A 22262-nucleotide genomic window follows, 5' to 3' on the forward strand; every position below is an offset into this window, starting at 1 on the left:
AGGGTTAGAAGGTAGATAAATATGAAAATGCCCAGAATTAAATAAAAATAACAATTTTCCGGACGGATTCCTTTTGTTTATTTTAAGTTTATTTTATACAAATGCTTAGGTCTTTTATTTATCGATTGAGGCACCACAAAGTTTGCCGAGTTAGCTAGTGCACTATAAAAGTCATTTAGACGTATAACTGACGCCGTTTTTTATTAACAAGATATTAATAATTAGTAGTGGTATGAGCTCATGGGTGCAACCTGAGAGAGTTTACTAACACTGACCCTAGCCCACGTCTAACTCCATATAGCCCCACATAGCGCGTTGTGTACAAATTATTAATGTAATTTTCACACTCTTTAGCATATGTATGTATAATTAATGTTCTGAAAAATTCAAAAGCTAGGAGCACAAAATTTAATAAAATAATTTAACTTTATAACAACACAATTGTCACACAGCATATGCAAAGGTACTTGAAATAAATTATGTACTGTACAAATAATAAGGTATATTTCACTGACGGTTAGAGAGATTAGTCTACAGCCACGAAAACTGTAATGTATTCGAAAATTCGAAAAAAACAACCCGCGATATGAAAATGATTAATTTTTTATTTTTATTGCTTAGATGGATGGACGAGCTCACAGCCCACCTGGTCTTAAGTGGTTACTGGAGCCCATAGATATCTACAACGTAAATGCGCCACCCACCTCGAGATATAAGTTCTAAGGTCTCAGTATAGTTACAACGGCTACCCCACCCTTCAAACCGAAACGCATCACTGCTTCACGGCAGAAATAAGCAGGGCGGTGGTACCTACCCGTGCGGACTCCCCAGAGGTCCTACCACCAGTGATTACGCAAATTATAATTTTGCGGGTTTGGTTTTTTTTACACGATGTTATTCCTTCACCGTGGAACTCAATCGTGAACATTTGTTGAGTACGTATTGATGATATTTTTACGAACTTTCAATATTTCTTTATCTTATGCCTTATACAGGTCAAATTGTTTTACGTGTTCATCTGGTTGGGGTTGATTGCGAATCGGGAAGATGTTTCCTTCACGCCTAATAATATAATTACGATTGGCCATCTCGACTGCATTATTTGTTGATTGAATGCAATCTGATCAATGACGGGGCATCCCCAGAGTGTTGCCGCAGCAAATACCTCCAGTGTTGCCATAATAAAACTAATAGACGTTAATTACGAGAACGAATCCTCGCTCGTGATACGTCTTCAGATTATAAATATGTATATATGGTGCCAGATTTAGTTTTTTAGAATTTAGAGAATAGAAAGTACTTTAGAAATAAAGTATACTTAAGGTGTGCTGATTGAGGGACTCATTGTTGCACTGGTGTATAGTTTTCCATTCTCCTTCAGTCGTCCTCTCAATGTTCGAGAGTCGTGACCACCACCATCTATAAATTTTATCGTCACAATGTTGTACCATCTCGTCTTGTTTTGTGCTATTCCATGATCGTAGTAGATGGAGTTGAAGGAAAATAAACCTTGTATCAATTATAAGACGCCATCATCATCATCAGAGTCAGCCTAAATCAGTCCACTGCTGGATATAGGTCTCTCTAATTGCACGTCATTGAGCACGATCCCCGGCTTCTCTCATCCAACTCTTGCAAGTCACCCTGCACAGATCTTCAGTCCCTATCCCCGGTGATGAACTAACTAAACTAACTGTCTTTGCGTAGCGACCCAAACGGGATTTGGACCTCCGATACCAAGAGACTATCCTACCCAGAAGCCATTCCCTGCGGTCCCGTGTTGTTTCCTGCCACTGGGTAGCTTGGAGTTTCAGCAAGACCTTCTTCATCTGGTCTACCTAACGATGTTCGCTCATACAAACCTGTTTTACCACATGACCTTGTCCCATCTTTTGCGATAATTACACAAAAAATATTTCCTTAGAGCTTCATTTTATAACACAAGGTTATTCGTGTATGTTGTAGTACGTATTCTGTCAGAGAAATTGATATTTGAACACGCGAATATATGGCATTTAGACAATTCTATCTTGGGGAAGTTAATTGGGAAATGTCTACTGTGTATTATGTTATTATACAACAAGTTCAGGTAATTTGTAATCGTAAAAATAGTTGTGAACTTGATCACGGTGCTAGTGGTAAGTCTCTTTAATGAATAGAGGCTGCTTGAGGCAGAGAAACTAATATTCATGGCAGGGCTGGATTTAGAGGTCTGGAGGTGTCGGGGCATCAGAAGAGCGGAGGCCGATCACGCGGAACACTCCCCAGTCGTTGAGCTATTGGGACACTCCCTCAAGATGGGTAGTAAATTGCAAGCGCTTAGAGTGAACCAATATAGATAAATTGTTTCTGCTAATATTTAACAATAGTATAATCATGTATGTACAAAGTAGAAGGAAAATATGTTTACTAGTGTTTAATTTTTATTTTTATTGCTTAGATGGTTGGACAAAGTCACGGCTCACCTGGTGTTAAGTGGTTACTGGAATCCATAGACCATTCACCAACCACCTTGAGACATAAGTTCTAAGGTCTCAGTATAGTTACAACGGCTGCCCCACCCTTCAAACCGAAACGTATTACTGCTTCACGGCAGAAATAGGCGGGGTGGTGGTACCTTTAGATGCGAATTTCAAGTTTTTTTAAATCGATTTATTTCATTATATTCGATTCCATCAAACGCATTGTGTGTAGTTATGAGCCTTAATGTCTTATTTGTCTATAAGCGATACAGTCTAGACTTATTTGCGTCAGGGAAAAACATTTTTACGATATTGGCTTATTATTGGAGCAATAAAAGCTCGCGTCGAAATGAGAAAGAGCTTGAGCGAACACATAATGGAGAATTTTATTTGTTCATTTTTATTGATGGCACTAAATGGACCGGTTTGATCCTGTTTTCTATTTGAGAGGCTTGTTGCCAATTCGTATTTGGAGGTGTTATGTCGAATAAGGAATTTTAATTTCAGTTGTATATTCTCTAGAATTGCTATTCTAACCTTAGCCCAATGGGTTTCTCGCCGGATCTTCTCAGTGGGTCGCGTTTCCGATCCGGTGGTAGATTCTGCGAAGCACTGCTCTTCCTAGGGTCAGTGTTAGCGACACTCCGGTTTGAGCCCCGTGAGCTCACCTACACACGTTAGGGTTACGCTGACATGGTCTCTCAAGGCTATCAGCTTAGTTAAGAAAAAAAACAAAAAACAAAAAAGAACACGTTTTTATTAGCTTCGTATGTTCAGGGTTGGATGGAAGGCAAGAGATCACGCCGCCAATCATCAACCCGCTGGACTGTCCTGAAATTCGTCAGGTTAGAGCCCCGTAAGCTCAACTACTCGTTCGCCGAATTTAGCATGACCCCTAGAGGTCAGTAGAATAGGTAAAAAGACCACTGCCCTATTTCATTTTGTGCTTGTCGTTAAACTGGTGGTAGGAGCTCTTGTGAGTCCACGCGGGTAGGTACCACCACCCTGCCTATTTCTGCCGTGAAGTAGTAATGCGTTTCGGTTTGAAGGGTGGGGCAGCCGTTGTAACTATACTTGAGACCTTAGAACTTATATCTCAAGGTGGGTGGCGCATTTACGTTGTGGATGTCTATGGGCTCCACTAACCACTTAACACTAGGTAGGCTGTGAGCTCGTCCACCCATCTAAGCAATTTAAAAAAATGAAATTTATGAGTTTCTCGCCGGATCTTCCCAATGGGTCGCGTTTCCGATCCGGCGGTAGATTCTGCGAAGCACTGCTCTTGCTAGAGTCAGTGTTAGCAACTCTCCGGTTTGAGCCCCGTGAGCTGACCTAACACGTTAGGGTGAAGCTGAAATAGCCTCTCAAGGCTATCAGCATAGGTAGGAAAAAAAACCAGTTTTTTAACTTCTCGCTCACGTAAAAGTTAACTCAAATCGGTAGGTATGGAGTTGGAACAGCGCCCCTAGAGGCAAACTTAGGCAAACGTAAGCACACATATATTGCTTATTCAATTAGGGACACTTGACTGTGCACAGGGTATTAAGACTAGCATACACTAGCTTAGAATAAAAGAATAACTGACTTCATAAGATATATTTAATAATAATCCTCTAAAAGACTTTCATAATCTCACCGTGGCTAATATAGGTACTAAGTTAAGTTTCACACATTAATCTATATAATATGTAGTATGAAATAAGCGAAAATACTATTCACAACAACAAAATAAAGACGTTATTACAATTAATTATGTATTATTTATACAAAATTTATTAAGTTACACCTCACAAACTTATGTGTATATATATAAAATTCTAAATAGTTTAAGCACGTTTTTTTTTAATTATAGACATACTTTTATCTAAGGATATTTATATACATTAACGTGGACACATCAAGAGCTGTTTTATGTACGTCATTATTTTATTTTTTATTTTATTCATATTAAAAACAATTTTATCCTTCTATATTCAAAATATTTAGACTGAAGAATGTCAGAAACTAATGGAAAAAGAAATAATGAAAGAAAATAGGCCGACAATCAGAGGAAAAAGTGGTACTTAACTATTTTGTCTTTGCCTAAATAAATATATTATACAAATATTTTAGATACTTTTTCTAAATGGTGGGCTCTACCATTTGCTGGTGATGTGGTTAGCTAACCATAAAAATAAAATATAATATGTACTTACAGATATATAGTATACTTATAATATATATTATAATGTATCATAGATTACACTTATAGTTTAGTATATTTTTAATGTAATAGTTTATACTTAATTTATGATACGGTAACCACAAGACCTTGAAAAAGTATCAGATTAACTACTTGAATTAACTTGCTTAGTGTAAAATCTGAAAAAAAAAATGTTTGATACATTTTAAAGCCTTAAAAAATATTATCTTTAGCATTTACATACGCTACTAAAGACCTCTAAACATATATATAATATATATTCTTAGATAGTTTCATGAGAAAATCTAAAAATTGAATTTAATTGAAATATAAATACATAAAGCGATTTTAGATAAATTTTAAGTTTTAATTTACAATATTAGCACATTTATCGTAATAATAGGTTTAAATTAACATTTTTATTTTACGAGAGAACCTTTTTAACCAGTAGTATTTACCTACTCTACAATGAATGTTGTGTATGAATTAATAGTATGTATTCTACAATGAATTTTGTGTATGAATTAATAAATGTGTTAACATTAACACGCTGACCGCATCGCTTGATGTGTTTAGCTGACGAAAAATAAAAATCAGCGTAAATTTTCATAAAACTTTGATATGTTTACCAAAATACAGACAGTACAAAAAATCTTAAGATACATTTTGATAAGAGACTTTATGAATGGGGGCTTAAAGCACAGTTTCGTTTGTACAGGTCCTCGGGCCATTGACAAGAGAGTACCTACTGGAGCCACCGTTCTTCCTACTAGTAACCGTGCCTCTGATAAACAATTCTTTGAAGGTCTCCCTGAATTGACGCGACATACCGCAATATATAGCAAAGTTGATTGGATAGGAAACGATAATGAAGAAATTCGTTACCAGAACGAGAATATTCGCGATATGGTAGTCCAAGATCTCGACAATCGTGCTGGATATTATGTGGAGGATAGTGACGACGGCCACGGGTATTTCCACGAGGAGGAAAACCGTGACCACGACTATCAACATCAGGGTGGTGCAGTTAGAATCTCTGAGTCTCTTGCACTCCGATTTTCGGTTTTCTTTGAACAGCTTCTGTCTGTTTATTTGGGCCGTCCTCATGGCCCTGAAGAGGAGCACGTTCAGGACAACTAAAGATGTGCACGGGATTAAGTGGACGAACAAAACTCTGAAGCCGAAGTAGGAGATGAAATAGGCGTCGACGGAGAGCGCTTTCACCCAAGACGCCATCTCGATCTGTAAATAGAATTGTTTCAGTTAATCATATCACTAGATGATGACCGAGCTTTGCTCGTTCTTTTGATATCGCCATCTTGTTGTGTCTTTAAAGCGGTTAGTTGCCTTCAATTAAGAAAAATAGTATTATTATTCGCCAATAGATGTCGGGAAGAGTTGATTAATGAAAACAAGAATAAAACAACATTTTCTGAAAATAAATCGTAGCTAGATCGATTTATCGCCCCCGAAATCCCCTGTATACTAAATTTTATGAAAATCGTTGGAGCCGTTTCCTAGATTCAGATTATATATATATATTAATATACAAGGATTGCTCGTTTAAAGGTATAAGATTGGTGGAAGATCAGCTGTGATTATTATGCTATTCAAGCGATGTAATTAATATTTGAAGTCGCTGATATCAGCGGTCGTCATCGATGAATGAATTATTTGTCTTCATCAGTCCAGCTAATAGAGCATGATGCTCATATTAAAAATAATAAAAAAAATTAGCAAGCTAGTTTTTTTTATTGCATAGATGGGTGGACGAGCTCACAGCCCACCTGGTGTTTTAAGTGGTTACCGGAGCCCATAGACATCTACAACGTAAATGCCGCCACCCACCTTGAGATATGAGTTCTAAGGTCTCAGTATTGTCACAACGGCTACCCCACCCTTCAAACCGAAACGCATTACTGCTTCACGGCAGAAATAGGCAGGGTGGTGGTACCTACCCGTGCGGACTCACAAGAGATCCTACCACCAGTAATGTATAAAAACTGTAATCGGAACTAATATGCAATCTAGTATGGATTGATGCGCAAAATGATCTAGGAACACACGGAGTAGAAGATACGATCTTTTTTTTTTTTATTGCCCTTGTAGGCATAAGAGCAGGCGGCCCACCTGATGGTGAGTGGTTACCGTCGCCCATGGACTTCAGCAATGCCGGGAGCAGAGCCAAGCCACTGCCTACAAAAATCTTAAGTGTAGTTATAGTTATAGTTAGTAGTATCTTAAGTGTAGTTAAATAGTGTCATTTGTATTTAATTTTTTTACTTCATATTTATTATACGCGTGTTTAACAAGACTTCCACGATGAAGGGATCACAGAAGATCTTACAGAAATTCATATTAGTAAAATTTAGAAATTTACGTAATGACTGGCCTAGGTACCACCAGCCCGTCTATATCCGGGACGGGTTCCGGCTTTAATGTAACAAAATTGAGATTAAATGTTATTACTCTGCAGACTTCCTCCACGCGCCCCCGCCACACAGTCTTGTGGGGAGTGTAGCATCTGTCGAAGAACCGCGGTAGCTGATGAAGAAACGCCGCTATTCCTATGTAGATCAGACATTTCATCACCCGGGGCATGGTACACCTGGAACAAGACGTTATAAACATTTAAATAAAGTTTTGGAACGAAGTTCCTTACGGCAGGCTTGGAGGGGATAGGGATTTTGCTGCGCGACCGAACTGAAAAAAATGTGATAGTAAAACCGTAAGAAAAAATCCGTGGAAAAAAGTGCGTGGAATAAAACCGTTAAATGAGACGTGCGCAGGCGCGACAGTCGCATATACAAGCGAGTAGTGTATAATACCTTTCTCTTTCGCCCTCTTTCTTTTCGTTCTCTCATCCATTCTCTTTCTATTATTATTTCTATTTTTCTATTTCTATGTAATTTTATGTTGTCAAACAAAAATAAAGAGACATATTTTGTTATTTTAGTTGATAATTTAAATTACGATATTTTTTATTTTAAGTAATTTATTATTTCCTAAAATACTGAATTTCCTAAATACTTTCTTGTACTTAAATAAAAACTAATCAGCAAAATTTAAGAGAAAAATCAAGAAAACCTACATAAAATTGAGCACGATTTTTTTTGCAATTTGTGTCGATTCTACATTAGCCGAAGGAAATTCGTTCCTACCTGGTGTCCCACGACACCACATAATTACTTTTATTTTTTGTTGTTGCTTAGATGGGTGGATGAGCTCACAGCCCACCTGGTGTTGAGTGGTTACTGGAGCCTATAGACTTCTACAACGTAAATGCGCCACCCACATTGAGACATAAGTTGTAAGGTCTCAGTATAGTTACAACGGCTGCCCCGCTCTTCAAACCGAAACGCATTACTGCTTCACGGCAGAAATAGGCGGGGTGGTTGTACCTACCCGTGCGGACTCACAAGTAAAATACCACCAGTAAAATAAAGAGATTATTTCAAAAGCGATTGTGGTATATCGCATAGTTACGAAATTTGGGATATCACTTAAAAATAACCCAGACTTCCGTGACTATATTGAGAAACGTATAGCATTAGATATGTCGGTAGGTATAAAATTAATACAATAAAGGTAACGATTAAATCGTATCGTATAGATTAAATCTTATTTATGTGTAAAGAAACAAGATTATTATTACATTGTTCATATTTGTATCTATATATTAATACGTGAAGCAAAAACTTTGTATCCCTTTTTACGAAAATTGCGCGGACGGAGGAGTATGAAATTTTCCACACTTATAGAGAATATAGAGAAGAAGTGCACAATGCTAATATTTTTTTAAAATAATGTATAAAAGATACAATAAATCAATAAAGAAAACATTACACACACTACATACCATGTATTTGACGCACACACGCATGCATACTATTTATTGTCAAACTTTTGTTCTTGCCGTCTGTTGTCAAATTGAGAACAGATTAAATATTATTTGTCTTTGTTAATATTTTTTATAATGTAGTCTTGGTGAAATTTGTGATTATAGAAGTATAAAATACAATCATAATAGTGTACAAGCTTACAATTCCAATTAATTATAGTTTAATTTCGACTACTGCGGGACCACTAGTATTTATAAATATGTATGTTGTATGTGTACGTATCGTGTATGTACATATGTGTGTGTATGTATCTATTTCAATTTAAAGGTACAACGCGTGTAATTTGGCTCCTATTGATTCTTGTCCACTTAATGGTTGTCAGGAAGTGATCGCTTTTAGCGATAAGGCCGCCAATTGTACTTTTCTGTATTCAATATTTCGCATTTTTTTATTAGTTTATCTTTCGAAATCATAATAGTTGTAAATAGACATGCTTTAACAAAAACCGACTTCAACTAGAAAAAAATATATATATGTAACCTCTATACGATTAATCCTTAAAGAGGTTAATATGTTATTTATATCACCTCTTCTATAGATGACATAAATAGAATTTCGATTATTGAAACATTAGAACATTAGACATATAAAGAGCATTTTTGTAATATTAAAATATAAAAAGATATTAAAGTAATGGTGAAGCAATAGCTTTAAATGTTGTTTCTCTTTATAAGAGCAACTCAATTGCTATAGTTTTACAAAGCTAAATTGTATTTTGATTTAAATAAATAAATACATTATATATATAAACAAATTAATATACACTAAAAACAATAATCATCGAAATCGGTTGGCGTGATATTGAGTTATTGAGTTATTCATCTAAAAAAAAAAAAAAAACGGTTCAGTAGTTTAGGTTTCCATCGCGGACAAACAACGTGGCGCGTAATTTATATATATAAAGATTTAGACTGGCAGAGAACAAATTAGCATACAAATTTGTGTGTGTTAACTTTTACGCTATCGAGAACGTTAAAAAACTCGCACTAAGCACAATAATTAAAGGAAAAAAAAAACGTGTGGCACTCGGGAACTGCCGCGGTAAAGCTATTGCACAGCATTTTTTATCAACTTATGCAATTATAATTAGACAATGATAATTTAATATTAAAACATTAATAAAACAAGACCACGCTATATTAAACATTAATAAAAGCAAAACCTCAACTGTCCCTTTCACACTCAAAAGCTAGACCGCGCGAGAGAGAGATGGGCAGACTTTTCATATGATGCACATGCAGTGTGACGTCACGCCACGCGCATATTCACAAACACTACACAAGCGCAACGCGTGAATGTGTTGAACGCGAGCTACATGGCAGGCGGAGTGAGGGGTGTAAGGTTTTTTTTGTTACGGAATTTCATGATTCGGTCGCCGCGTTCAAGGCCCGCGATAAACGCTATGCAATAGCTTAAAAAGCATACGTTCCAAACAAAATCAGGCTAATAATAACTTTTGCCCAAAACAAGCCTGCCCTTAATTCCAAATCGGCTTATATTTAGAGCCCATCCTTTACTTCATTATATGAGCGTTTTTACGAGCCATTTCTTTATATAATACATATAAATAAAATAATCCATTCTTTTCGGTCGACCCGTCAAAATTATATATACGCGAGGGTGCCCCTACCATGACAGACACGGTTATTAAATAAATTGGAACGCCCAATTTGATTACTTTTGCGTTTAAATCGACTTATTTATGGGGTGGCGTGAAAATATCATATAATTTGTTTCTTTCCTAACGTGCAAAGAGAGGAGAAAAAAAAAGTGCGTGCGTTCAAAGTACACATGTCAGAAGTGAAACTTTTTTGGCGAACTAATTTATAAGTCTTGCTTATATTTATACAAATCTAAAACTTGATTTCCGAGACTTAGAGGAAGGGAAAAAGGAAGATATGTTCCCGCCAAAAGTCTGTCAAATGTCAATCTCAAACCTCAGTGTTGACAGTCACATTATGTTTCGATTTCTAAATTGTAAATGACTAATATTTTGCCAATTGAATTGACTAATTTAATTTCATGTTATTTGTTTAATGTTCCAAATTCTTTTCATTTCATTTCAATTCCTATTAACATTCTTCACAAAAAAATTATAAAATATTAGGCTGTATGGTATGATACATTTGCCTTTCCAGTTGGAAAAATACAACAACTACTACTACTGACATTTGACAAGTACTTAATTTCAATAGTAGCTTGATGTCACTTCTGTTGCATACCTGCGTGACGTTCTGTAAAAATTTTACCTCCATACGCCTAAAGAAGTTTCACTTCAAAAAATATGATCAAGCAAGGCTATAAAATTAACGGCCATTTAACACTATATGGGTCGTGAGCTTTTGTCATGAGGTCGTGGTATAGTTGAAGTATTTGTTTCCATACAAAATTTCCCAGATAACCAATCGCTTGAACATTTGCATCTATCCTCTATATCTATCATCTATATCCTTGACTGTTGAAAAATTAGCTATTTGCAAATGGTTTTGAACGCCACATCGTTCTTTCTTGTTTGGATTGTATTATTAATGGAACTATTAAAATATTGTGACATGTAGAATAGAAACAAGACATAATAAAAAGGAAATTAGTTTTTAAGCTATTGCATAGATTTTATCGCGGGCTTTGAGCGCGGCGACCGAATCAAGAAATTCCGTAACGAAAACAACCTAACACCTCTCCGCCTACCATGTAGCTCGCGTTCAACACATTTACACGTTGCGCTTGTGTAGTGTTTGTGAATAAGCGCGCGGCGTGACGTCTCACTGCATGCGCATCATGAAAAGTCTGCCCATCTCTCTCTCGCGCGGGCTAGCTTATGAGTGTGAAGGGGACAGTTAATGTTTTGCTTTAGTTAATGTTTATAAATATAGCGTGGTCTTATTTTATTATTGTTTTAATATTAAATTATTATTGTCTGATTATAATTGCATAAGTTGATAAAAAATGCTATGCAATAGCTTTACCGGGACAGTCCCCAAGTGCCACACGTGTTTTTTTTTACATAAATCCATTCCGTTATATCTTTCACCGCCTACCGGGCACCGATTCTTATTAAGCACTCCAAAATTTTACTTAAACTTTCAATCGCCCTTCAGATAGCCCCCTTGGCGCCTACTGGTAGGCGATACTGTCAACTTCGACAACCTATGTTCTAGGAGGATCATCATGGCACCATTTATGTCTAAGGTGACCGTCAAAGCTTCACCTAGGTCTCATGGCTTAATGGATTCATTTGTCTTATCAAGTAACGGACGTCATGGATAAACTACAGCCGCCAAATTGTTTCATTAAGCTTTTGTTATCACAATTTGAACGTGTTAATATTTGTATTTTACAAACGATCCAAGTTTAGCTTTATTGCTTTTGTTATTACGAAGTTTAATTGATTAACTTAAATATTTGTTTCCGAGATGAGTTGAATGTGTTTAATATTGCTATTTCATAAATTTTGTTGTGATGTCGTATTTTTCGCGGGCTACATCATTATTTTAGAATAAATTATTCATTTCAGAGTCTTTATTTTTTGTTAAGTAAGTGAATCCAATGAAACTTATTAATATAGAACACATTTACAAATATAAAAACGAGCATTATTGTTAACACAGTTCCTTTATTTTGAAATATACAAATAATAACTATGTTTTATTAAAATTACAAGACTATGATATAATCCTCATATTGTGAAAGCCAGGATTTGAATATATTTTTTAATTGTACGCTCTCAGATACATCTAATTTTTCCCCACTAGAGTTTTTCAGGAAGGAAACTTACTGTATAAATAAATGAGATTCGTTTTTGTACTCTGTACGCTTTTAGTTATTGTAATTGTATTGAGATGTTCTTTTTATACCACTACGTATTATTTTCGATTTATATTGTTACATCGGTAAGAGTAACGCCATCTATCGCCGAATAGCCGAACGAATATCGAAGGATCTAGTAGCATCTAGAACGCTCGGGAAGTACAACGCCATCTATTGTCAGATAGCGGAAACACACGATACTCAGCTTATGTGGAATATTTTGGATAATTATAGGGATGTGGTATCGGATATAAAAGCGTTGCAGAGATGGCACGCAGTCAGTCAGTAATCGGAACTACTCGAAGCGAAATAGCGAACGGATCACCTGAAGCGAAGCGGAAGAAGGGAATTGAGAATTTTAAAGTGTTTGTGGAGTGTTTTAAGTTAATAGTGCTAATAACAGTGTTAAATTGTAATTCGGTAGAATTTTATTTATCCCGAACCCCAGCGCATAACAATATTAACTTTGTAGATAGTCGCTTTCGAATGGCCCCAGGAAGCGATAGCATTTCTATGGATTTTAGTGATTTTCATACCGTTAGTGATAAACCTAAAGACCTAGTCCACTGAAACTAATATCTCGCAATTCACATTCAATATCCAATTTATTTGAAAATGTATCTTCTGCAACATACTACCCGAATATTTACATTAAACTAAACAAAAAAAGCCGGCGAAACATTTGGCTTCTTTCAACACATGTCTTTTGCATTTGGCTTGCAAAATGTGCTGGAGAAAAATGCTACGAATCCCGTGGAGAGATTAGCGGACTAACGCATCCATATTAAGACAGCTCAATATCCAAACCAGGTTCTCTGCCATCTGCCTCAAGAGGATATTTGAGTTCTTCGGTAACATTGCCAGAAAGAGCGGTGAAAATCTTGAAAAATTTATACTAACTGGCAAGATTGCAGGCCAAATATCTCGTGGCCGCATTCCAATGCGTTGGTCCGACCAAATCCGCATCGCTCTGGATACCACAGTCTACGACGCTATATACACCGACGAGAACAGAGGAAGATGCCGAAACATCATCCAAAGAAGCATAATGGGAGGAGATGTTCACGACCCTCAGATATGAGGAATGCGACTCAGGGAGGAGAAGCTTGTTTTTGATTTCTTTCTTTTTCCTTCAGCGCTTTTACGCCGAATTAAAAGTCACTCACGCGATGAAAGCTCGATCGATGCAAAGCTAGACAAATAGTAGTGGTCTTCTACGTACTGACACAGAGAATCGTTTACGGTCTTCAATAAAAACGTGTCCGAATCGAATATACTGCGGTAACGTGCAACTTTACGACTCACGGTCGTACGAAATCACCGGACACTCCGTCGATTGGTCTAAAATAGTAGTGGTCTTATTCTCTTCGGTTTTCGCGAGGCAAGACCACTATTAAGACTGCTTTTTAACACGCTCGAAAAAAGGAGGAGGTTCTCAATTCGACTGTATGTTTTTTTTTATGTTTGTTACCTCATAACTTTTGACTGGGTGAATCGATTTTGGTGATTCTTTTTTTATTATAAAGCTGACGTTTCCCGTATGGTCCCATTTTTTTGTGCAATTCTGATAATGGTGCAATTTAGTGCAATTCTGATAATGGTATCCATGAAAAACCATATAAGTCTTAAATTTGCCTTAAGTACGTACCTCCTATGAGGTACCCGCGCCTAGGGGGCGCGCGGGGTATGCGAGGACTGGTCCGCGACTGCGAGACCGCGGGCCCAAGTATGTTTTTAGGGTCCTACCCACTAAACGACTCCCGTGCACTCATCGCCCAATCGTCCGATTCCCTCCGAGGTCAGAACCCGCATGAGGTAAGCGGGTTACCGCGGTCAACACTATAACCAGACGGCGCAGCTCAACCCAAGGACGCTCGGCCGACGGAGCCTTCGAGGCGAATTGAAGGCTCTGAAACGTCGGCCGTCTCGGTACGGCAGCCCATCAGGCCGCCCAGACGGTGCCGCTGGTGTCCCGGAATACCCCGCTGGACCATAACCGAACCGATTTTAACATTTTTTTTTAAATATGTGTTTTGTTCCAACTTAGGCCATTGGATGGTTTTTATTTTGTTTAATGGTCGCAATATTAATTAATTAACAATAAAATGATTTCTTATGTTGATTATTGTTATTAATTGTAAGTTTCATAAGTCTAAAACAGATGGCGCCTTTACAGACAATTGTAATACTGTCTGACATTAATATCTCATAGATGGCGCTGTGTTAAAAATTCCAACGTTTCACATAAGCTACAATTTAACGGCATAAACACCACGTGTTGCTGAGGCTAAAGTATAAGTTAAATTTATTTCGCAGTAAGCCCAATACAGTGAAATCCAATTGTTCTTACATTGTTAATTTTTTGGTATTAGAAGAGCCGGCCAGCAACCTGTGGCCGGGTCTGCTAGTATAAAATATATATAATTTTTTTATTTATTGCTTAGAGGGGTAGACGAGCTCACAGCTCACCTGGTGTTAAGTGGTTACTGGAGCCCACAGACATCCTCAACGTAAATGCGCCACCCACCTTGAGATATAAGTTCTAAGGTCTCAAGTACAGTTACAACACCTGCCTCACCCTTCAAACCGAAACGCATTACTGATTCACGGCAGAAATAGGCAGGGTGGGGGTACCCACCCGCGCGGACTCACAAGAGGTGACCACCACAAGTAATTACGCAAATTATAATTTTTCGGGTTTCATTTTTATTACACGATGTTATACCTTCACCGTGGAAGTCAATCGTGAACATTTTCTTACATTGTTAATATTTGGTATTGGAATAGCCGGCCACGTGCTATTTAGAAACAAAAACCTTAGTCACAGCAACGTGTGGCCGGGTCTGCTAGTATAAAATATACTAGATGATGACCGGTTTTTTTTTTTGATAACGCCATCTTGTTGTGTCTTCAAAGCGGTTAGCCCTCAATTAAGAAAAATAGTATTATTATTCGCCAATAGATGTCGGGAAGAGTTAATTATTGAAAACACGAATAAAACAACATTTTCTGAAAATAAATCGTAGCTAGATCGATTTATCGCCCCGGAAATCCCCTGTATACTAAATTTTATGAAAATCGTTGGAGCCGTTTCCGAGATTCAGATTATATATACAAGAATTGCTCGTTTAAAGGTATAAGATTTTTTGGTTACGGTGATTTAGCGATAATGAGTGATTCTGTATTGGAACCGTAAGAATCTAAGAACCAAAGTCCAGCTAAATATAATATTTTTCCTTACAAGCCTCTGCTAAACAAGGGTATGACAGCATCTTGCCTTGATTTCAACATTAAATATTGACATTAAGAAGGATTTATGATCGTATGAAGACAATGGTTGGAAGATAGGTCTAGTCGACTTGAGATTGGTTTTTTTTTGCTTAAATGGGTGGACGAGCTCACGGCTCATCTAGTGTTAACTGGTTACCGGGGTACATAAGTACATCAACAAGTAAATACCACCCAATTTGAGACACGATTTCTAAATCTAAATTTTTTATAGTTACAGCGGCTGCCTCACCCTTCAAACTGAACCGTATTACTACTTCACGACAGAAATAGGCAGGGTGGTGGTGGTACCTATCCATGCCGGTTCGCAATACGCCCTGCCAACAGTGAAAAAACTGTATCGAAGAACACAAAACACAAGTAAATCTAACCAAAAAAAGTGAAGATTTTTTTCCACAGGTGAAAATTGCCGGATCTCCACCCGCGCGGCAGGTGGGGTATGTAGGAGTTGAACCTCACTAAAAACTCCTGCCGGTCACAGCCGGAGCCCTACCTCAGACCGGGCCGGAGCCCAGTCGGGACTATTGAGACGGCGGGACAGGGTTGACGCAGAGCACATTACATCCATCCCGCCGGACCGGTCACAGGATCAGGGTTTTTTTGGTGTTAGCTGATACCAAAGGCGCATGGCTGTCTAAGTCTTCAAACAAGACCTAACTGCTCCACATGTAGTAACGGGCAGCGGTTCCGGCTACCAAAATGCTCTACTGCCACCAGTGAAACCTCAATTAGAGGAAAGTTTTAAAACCTTCAAAGACGACTCCAACTGCGAATAGAATCACGCGATAACGATCACCAATCACCGATCGAAATCGCTCTGCAAAACACAAAACTAACAAAACGTAATGCCGCTACTACGTAAACATATATTTTTTACGATATCTTTTTCCACCGGCGAAGCTGATTCAGACGTTTGGAAGTAAATAAAATTAATAGCCGTTTCCCGAATGTCGGTTGATTTTTCCGTGTTTATGTAAACTGTTTTCCGCGAAGGATCCGAAGTGGCCTCGCGTCCGGTTTTAATGCGGTTTTAAGATTTTTGTGTTTTTTTTTTCATTCGTTCACTAGAAATTGCGTTTACATTATTGTTTGTTTACCATTAAATTACGTATGTATCTATGTATGTCGATGGTGTCATGTTTCAAGACTGATTCGGTGGCCAATGCTTCTTCTTGCTGTGAATTTTTCGCAGCTATAAGATCAAATCGGTGTTAAATGGTTACTGGAGCCCAATGGGTGTGAAGTGGTGTTAAGTCGTTACTGAAGCCCATAGACCTCTACAACGTAAATGCGCCACCCACCTTGAGATATAAGTTCTAAGATCTCAGTATAGTTACAACGGCTGCCCCACCCTTCAGAATGTGTATTAGTCTCTGGTGCTCTTAGTACTGGGAATTTTGGTTTGGGGCCAGACGACCGTGTGTGTGATGGCTCAAGGATGGTGATGTTAACGTTGCCAGACCAGTTTGGTCAAAAGCTCTTCTATACTATTAATATTATAAAGCTAAAGAGTTTGTTTGTTTGAACGCGCTAATCTCAGGAACTTACTGGTCCGATTTGAAAAATTATTTCAGTGTTAGATAGCCCATTTATTGAAGAAGACTATAGGCTATAATATAAAAGATCACAAAAAGACCAGTACAAGTGGAGCACCAATAAAGAATCTTTCAAAATAGGGGTTTAAATAGCTCCTTAACATTCTATAATTCAAAAATATTTTCACTTTTCACACAAAAATTTGTTTGTTTGTTTGTATTGAATAGACTCCGAAACTACTGAACCGATTTGAAAAATTCTTTCACTGTTTGGAAGCTACACTATCCCCGAGTGACATAGGCAATATTCATTTAAAAAAATAATAAGGATCCTTATTAAAAATCTAATAATGTGACCCAAGGTATAAAAAAATTACCTAAAATATTCTACGTAATATCATAAATAATCGCGTGCCCTGCGAAAACTATTTATGATAGAATAAAATAATGTAGGTACTATGACTTTGTAGAACACATTATTATTTACAAAAAGTGTCGCGACAGCATATGTCTAACTATCTATATATTAATACGTGAAGCAAAAACTTTGGATCCCTTTTTACGAAAATTGCGTGGACGGAGGAGTATGAAATTTCCCACACTTATAGAGAATATAGAGAAGAAGTGCACAATGCTAATATTTTTTAAAATAATGCATAAAAGATACTGTAAATCAATAAAGAAAACATTACACACACTACATGCCATGTATTTGACGCACACACGCATGCATTATTTATTGTCAAACTTCTTGACGTCTGTGGTCAAATTGAGATGAAATATTGTTTGTCTTTGTTATTATTTTTTATAGTGTAGTCTTGGCGAAATTTGTGATTATAGAAGTATAAAATACAATCATAATAGTGTACAAATTTACAATTCCAGTTAATTATAGTCGAATTTAGACTACTGCGGGACCTCTAGTTATAGTTATACTACAATATGTGTTGTGTATATGTGAGTTTACTTGTGATAGGACCTCTTGTCTATTATAAAACAGCAGGTCTAACTAAATAAGTGAATGTTTGATAAACATTTTTTCCTGTTTACTTTCAGCAAAATACAGTTTAGTCGGTTTCGATGCGCCATAAAGATTTTAATGTCCGTTAAACTTAACGGGGCGATTAATTTGGATCGTCAGTGGCTTTTTACCACGCGCGCCCCGGAGTTCTGTGGCGCGTTTGAACACGTACTAACGAGTTCTCAATTAAATAAAAAAAATAACATGTATGTTAGTAGGTGTGTATATCAGTAGGTGTGTATATCAGTAGGTGTGTATATCAGTAGGTGAATAGATAATTTAAAATAGTACTCTGCATTTCTCTACTCTGTTAGGCAAAAGATTATTAATTTTGCTAGTTGTTATAGGGTTATCTCTAAGCCCGGTCGGCGGTGTATCGCGTTCCGACCCGGCAGGCTGGTTCTGGCCCAGCGGGGTATCCCGGAACACCAGCGGCATCGCCCGGGCGGCCTGGTAGGGCCGCCGTACTGCGGAGACCGATGTCGTTGGTCGTCGACTATCGCCACGACGACCCATCGGTCGGGCGTCCTCGGGGTGGTGCCGCGTGTCTGTTTGTAGTGTTGACGGCGGGAACCCCCCTACTCTGACCGGGTTTTGACCCTGGACGGAGATCGGATGTCGGGTGTAAGAGTGCAGGGGAGTCGTTTAGTGGGTAGGCCCTAAAATTACTTGGGCCCGCGGTCTGCTCCCAACACCTTGCAGATCGTTGAGTCCCACATACGCCGCGCGCGCGGTTATTTTTAAAATAATTCAGAAGTTTTATTTTTTTCGTACCTTAATCAAACAAAAAATGTCGGTAACAAAACATAAGACAAAATTTAATAAGTAAAGACTTGAGTAATCGAATTTCGATTATAGGCTAACGATACCTTTGTTTCCTGAACTAATAATGGCTAGTATCTAATGCTTCGGTAAATCCATAGTAAAGCAGCAAAAGATATAGTGAACGAAGACCACGCGATAGGCTTTCCATAGAGGATGACACAACTTCACCGCCTATATAGATTTTATGTTAAGTTTATTATTCTTTTTTTTTATTGCTTAGATGGGTGGACGAGCTCACGGCCTACCTGGTGTTAAGTACTGGAGCCCATAGACAAATTAAATATCGCCACCTACCTTGAGATATGAGTTCTAAGGTCATAGTATAGTTACAACGTCTGCGATCGGGTGGTAGATTCTGCGAAGCACGGCTTTTGTTTGGGTTCGTGTTAGCAACGTCGTCAGGTTTGAGCCCCGTGAGCTCACCTACAAGCTCGGCGTATATAGAATAATCCCTCGAGGTTACAAGGGTAAGTAAAAAAAAACCCACTCTTCAAATCGAAACGCATTACTACACCAAGGCAGGGTGGTGTTACCTAACAGTGCGGTACCTCACAAGACGTCCTACCATTAGTAAAGTGGCAATAAAATCATTTAAAGATTTTAGAATAATTCTTAGATTTTTAGCGAGGTGTGGAGTTTTTAAATCGCTTAATATGGGACTAAAGGTGTAGAAGAGTTCATAGCATAGTGTCAGCCGGTCAATAAAGATAACCCGAATTTGTTCCGTGAGATTTTTCTCAGAACTTCAGCCTTTTTCGGAACTGGTTTTGGGGGTTACACAATCAAATCACATGTCATCCAAGTAAATAGGAACTGTTTTGAATTTCCGTACGGGAAATTTTCATCATCATCATCGTCATCAAACTGTATCTCTCTACTGCTGGATGTGGGCCTCTCCCATAGTCCGCCACAATGAACGATCCTCCGCCTTCCGCATCCAATCTCTCCCAGCATATCGCCGCAAGTCATCGGTCCAACGGGCAGGGGGACGCCCAGCGCTGCGCTTACCGATACGCGGTCTCCAGTCCAGAACACGTCTGCTCCATCGGCCATTGGTTCTGTGACACGTATGTCCGGCCCATTGCAACTTCAGCTTGCTAATCTTTAGGACTATGTAGGTTGTTGTTAGTTATTTGACGGTTTTCATCATTTCTAACTCGATCCATCGAAGAAACTCCGAGCTTACACCTTTCCATAGCAAGCTGAGCGACTTAGAACTTACAGACCCGACCTACGGTCAATGTCCACGTTAATTTTAATCAATGTAAAGAATATATTCTCATATGCGGTAAAAGTCCCAACTATATTAAACATAACATTTCGATTTCAAAATGCTTCTAATAAAAGCAAAGCAAAAGAATTTACGATTTGTGGTTCGCGTTCTCGTGTTAATATATTTCGGTTGAACATCTCAACACTTAAAAAACTATGAGCCGTTTATTTTATAGCGAATATTAAAGACGGTGTATGTTCGCGCTGTTATAGCGGGATTCGCTACGTAGATTTTAAAAAATGAAACACGAAGTTATGGAGGTCCGACGACAGTCACGCGCACTGATTTAGTAGGACAGGAGAAGACTTGACCGCTCGGTCGGGAGGTTGTAGAAGACTTGACCGCTCGGGTCGAAAGATTGTACAAGACTATCCGTTTGCGGGGCGGACGGAACAGGAGAGCTCGGGAATGCTGATCGTGCAGCTTGGTTAGGGCTGTCAGCCAAATAGTATTCATACTAGGGTTATAACACCTCCCCCCATGGGAAAATAAACTTAGGGGCTTGATCCTCTAAGTTTATTGATTTGGAAATGATGCAGTGGATCTGGAAGAGGATTTAGTAGATTTGGTAGGGGATGCCATTATTATAGGGGTTGATGAAGAGAAGGCGAGGATGCCGTGGTTCTAGAGGTTACGGCGAGTCTTGGGTGACGGAGTATTTAGTGCTCCTGGATTTGGAATGGGTTGTTCTGGATTGTTTACGATGATCATTGGGATCTCTGTGCGATCGTGAGCGTCGTTGGGCTTATTTATTTTATAATAGCGATACAGTTTACATAAAGATACAATAATTAGGATTAGAATTAGAAATTCAATTTATTGTTGTTGAGTGGTTCCCATACATCTATGATTCCGTGGATAAATTTAGTTTTACATAGAGTTGGCAAGGTGGTAATGGCTTTAGAAACTAATTCGCTTTCACAGGATGGATTGGCGTTTGTAGAGAGAATTTTTACAATGTTGCAAATGTAGTATACGTAATTGATTGATTTACATTGGCTTAGGGATCTTAAATTACTATATCGGGTTTTGTCCTTACTTATAACTAGGTACTTTTCATTCGGAATTACGGTGCTGAAGGAGTTTATGTTTGTAGCGTTATGAGGTACAGGTAATGGGATACAGAGGTATACATTGAATTCTTGAGGTTCTACCAACGGAATTTGTAAAACGAACATGATCTTATCATTAAAGAAATAACTTATAACATTAGAAATTTTCATTAAAGTATGTATGTGTTTTAAATCGAGACTCGTGGCTAATTCTAAGTCGCTAGGTAAGTGTCGGTGATTCTCGACAAGTTCTTGGTGTAATTGATACGGCGTTAGAATAGATGGGTGTATAATATTTAATTTACTAAAAAGAATGGAATTTGTAATATCTTCCAATTGGAAGGACAAACATAAGAGGGCAGTTTCTAGATTGCTAAATACGATATTGAATTGGGAACTGGTTAATATATTACTAGATGTTCGCGATAAGTTTCTCAATTGAGTGGAAAGCTTTTCGATAGCCACATTGAGTTTTTCTTCATTTTCTTTTATGACATTGAAAGTTTCATTGAACGTTTGTATAGTTGATTTGGTTACAAGAATTTGTTCCTTAGTTAATGAAGCTAGCCTCTTTTGTTCGTTTTGGATATCATTTATGGCGTTTTCATATTTCAAAGCATCATCTTCGTCCAGGGTACCGAAAATTGATTTCATTGCTATGCCGATGCCGCTTATCCAAGCGCGCTTTGCTCTATTATTCATTAGATGTGATATAGAAGAATATTCTCTCAAAAGGTTTAAGTAACGAGTTTGTAAGGGGTGGATCAATTTATGTTTTAGTAACGACGCAGCGGTGCTTAATTAATTAAGGGATTAGTAGGAAATAGTATGACATAGTAAAAGTCGTACGAGTTAGTAAGAGATGATAAAAATGTAACTGGTTAACTAAATTAATTAAAATTGAGTAAATATAGC

General features: G+C 37.9%; 1 protein-coding gene across 3 annotated transcripts in view; it reads right to left on the bottom strand.

Annotated features, from left to right (window-relative positions):
- Positions 1 to 4043: 4043 nt before the first annotated feature.
- Positions 4044 to 22262, bottom strand: part of Spr (sex peptide receptor) — a 269773-nt gene continuing 251554 nt past the window's right edge. For 2 of the 3 annotated variants that reach the window (XM_038019601.2, XM_062675498.1), the window contains 2 exons: positions 7114 to 7252; positions 4044 to 5886 (listed from right to left, as the gene is read on the bottom strand). In XM_038019601.2, coding sequence (XP_037875529.1) covers positions 5338 to 5886; positions 7114 to 7252 — 688 coding nt within the window. In that variant the 3' untranslated portion in view covers positions 4044 to 5337. The remainder of the gene's footprint in view (positions 5887 to 7113; positions 7253 to 22262) is intronic. The other variant, NM_001114874.1, reaches the window with a different exon arrangement.

Source organism: Bombyx mori, chromosome 24, assembly GCF_030269925.1.
Source record: "Bombyx mori chromosome 24, ASM3026992v2".
Taxonomy (NCBI): domain Eukaryota; kingdom Metazoa; phylum Arthropoda; class Insecta; order Lepidoptera; family Bombycidae; genus Bombyx; species Bombyx mori.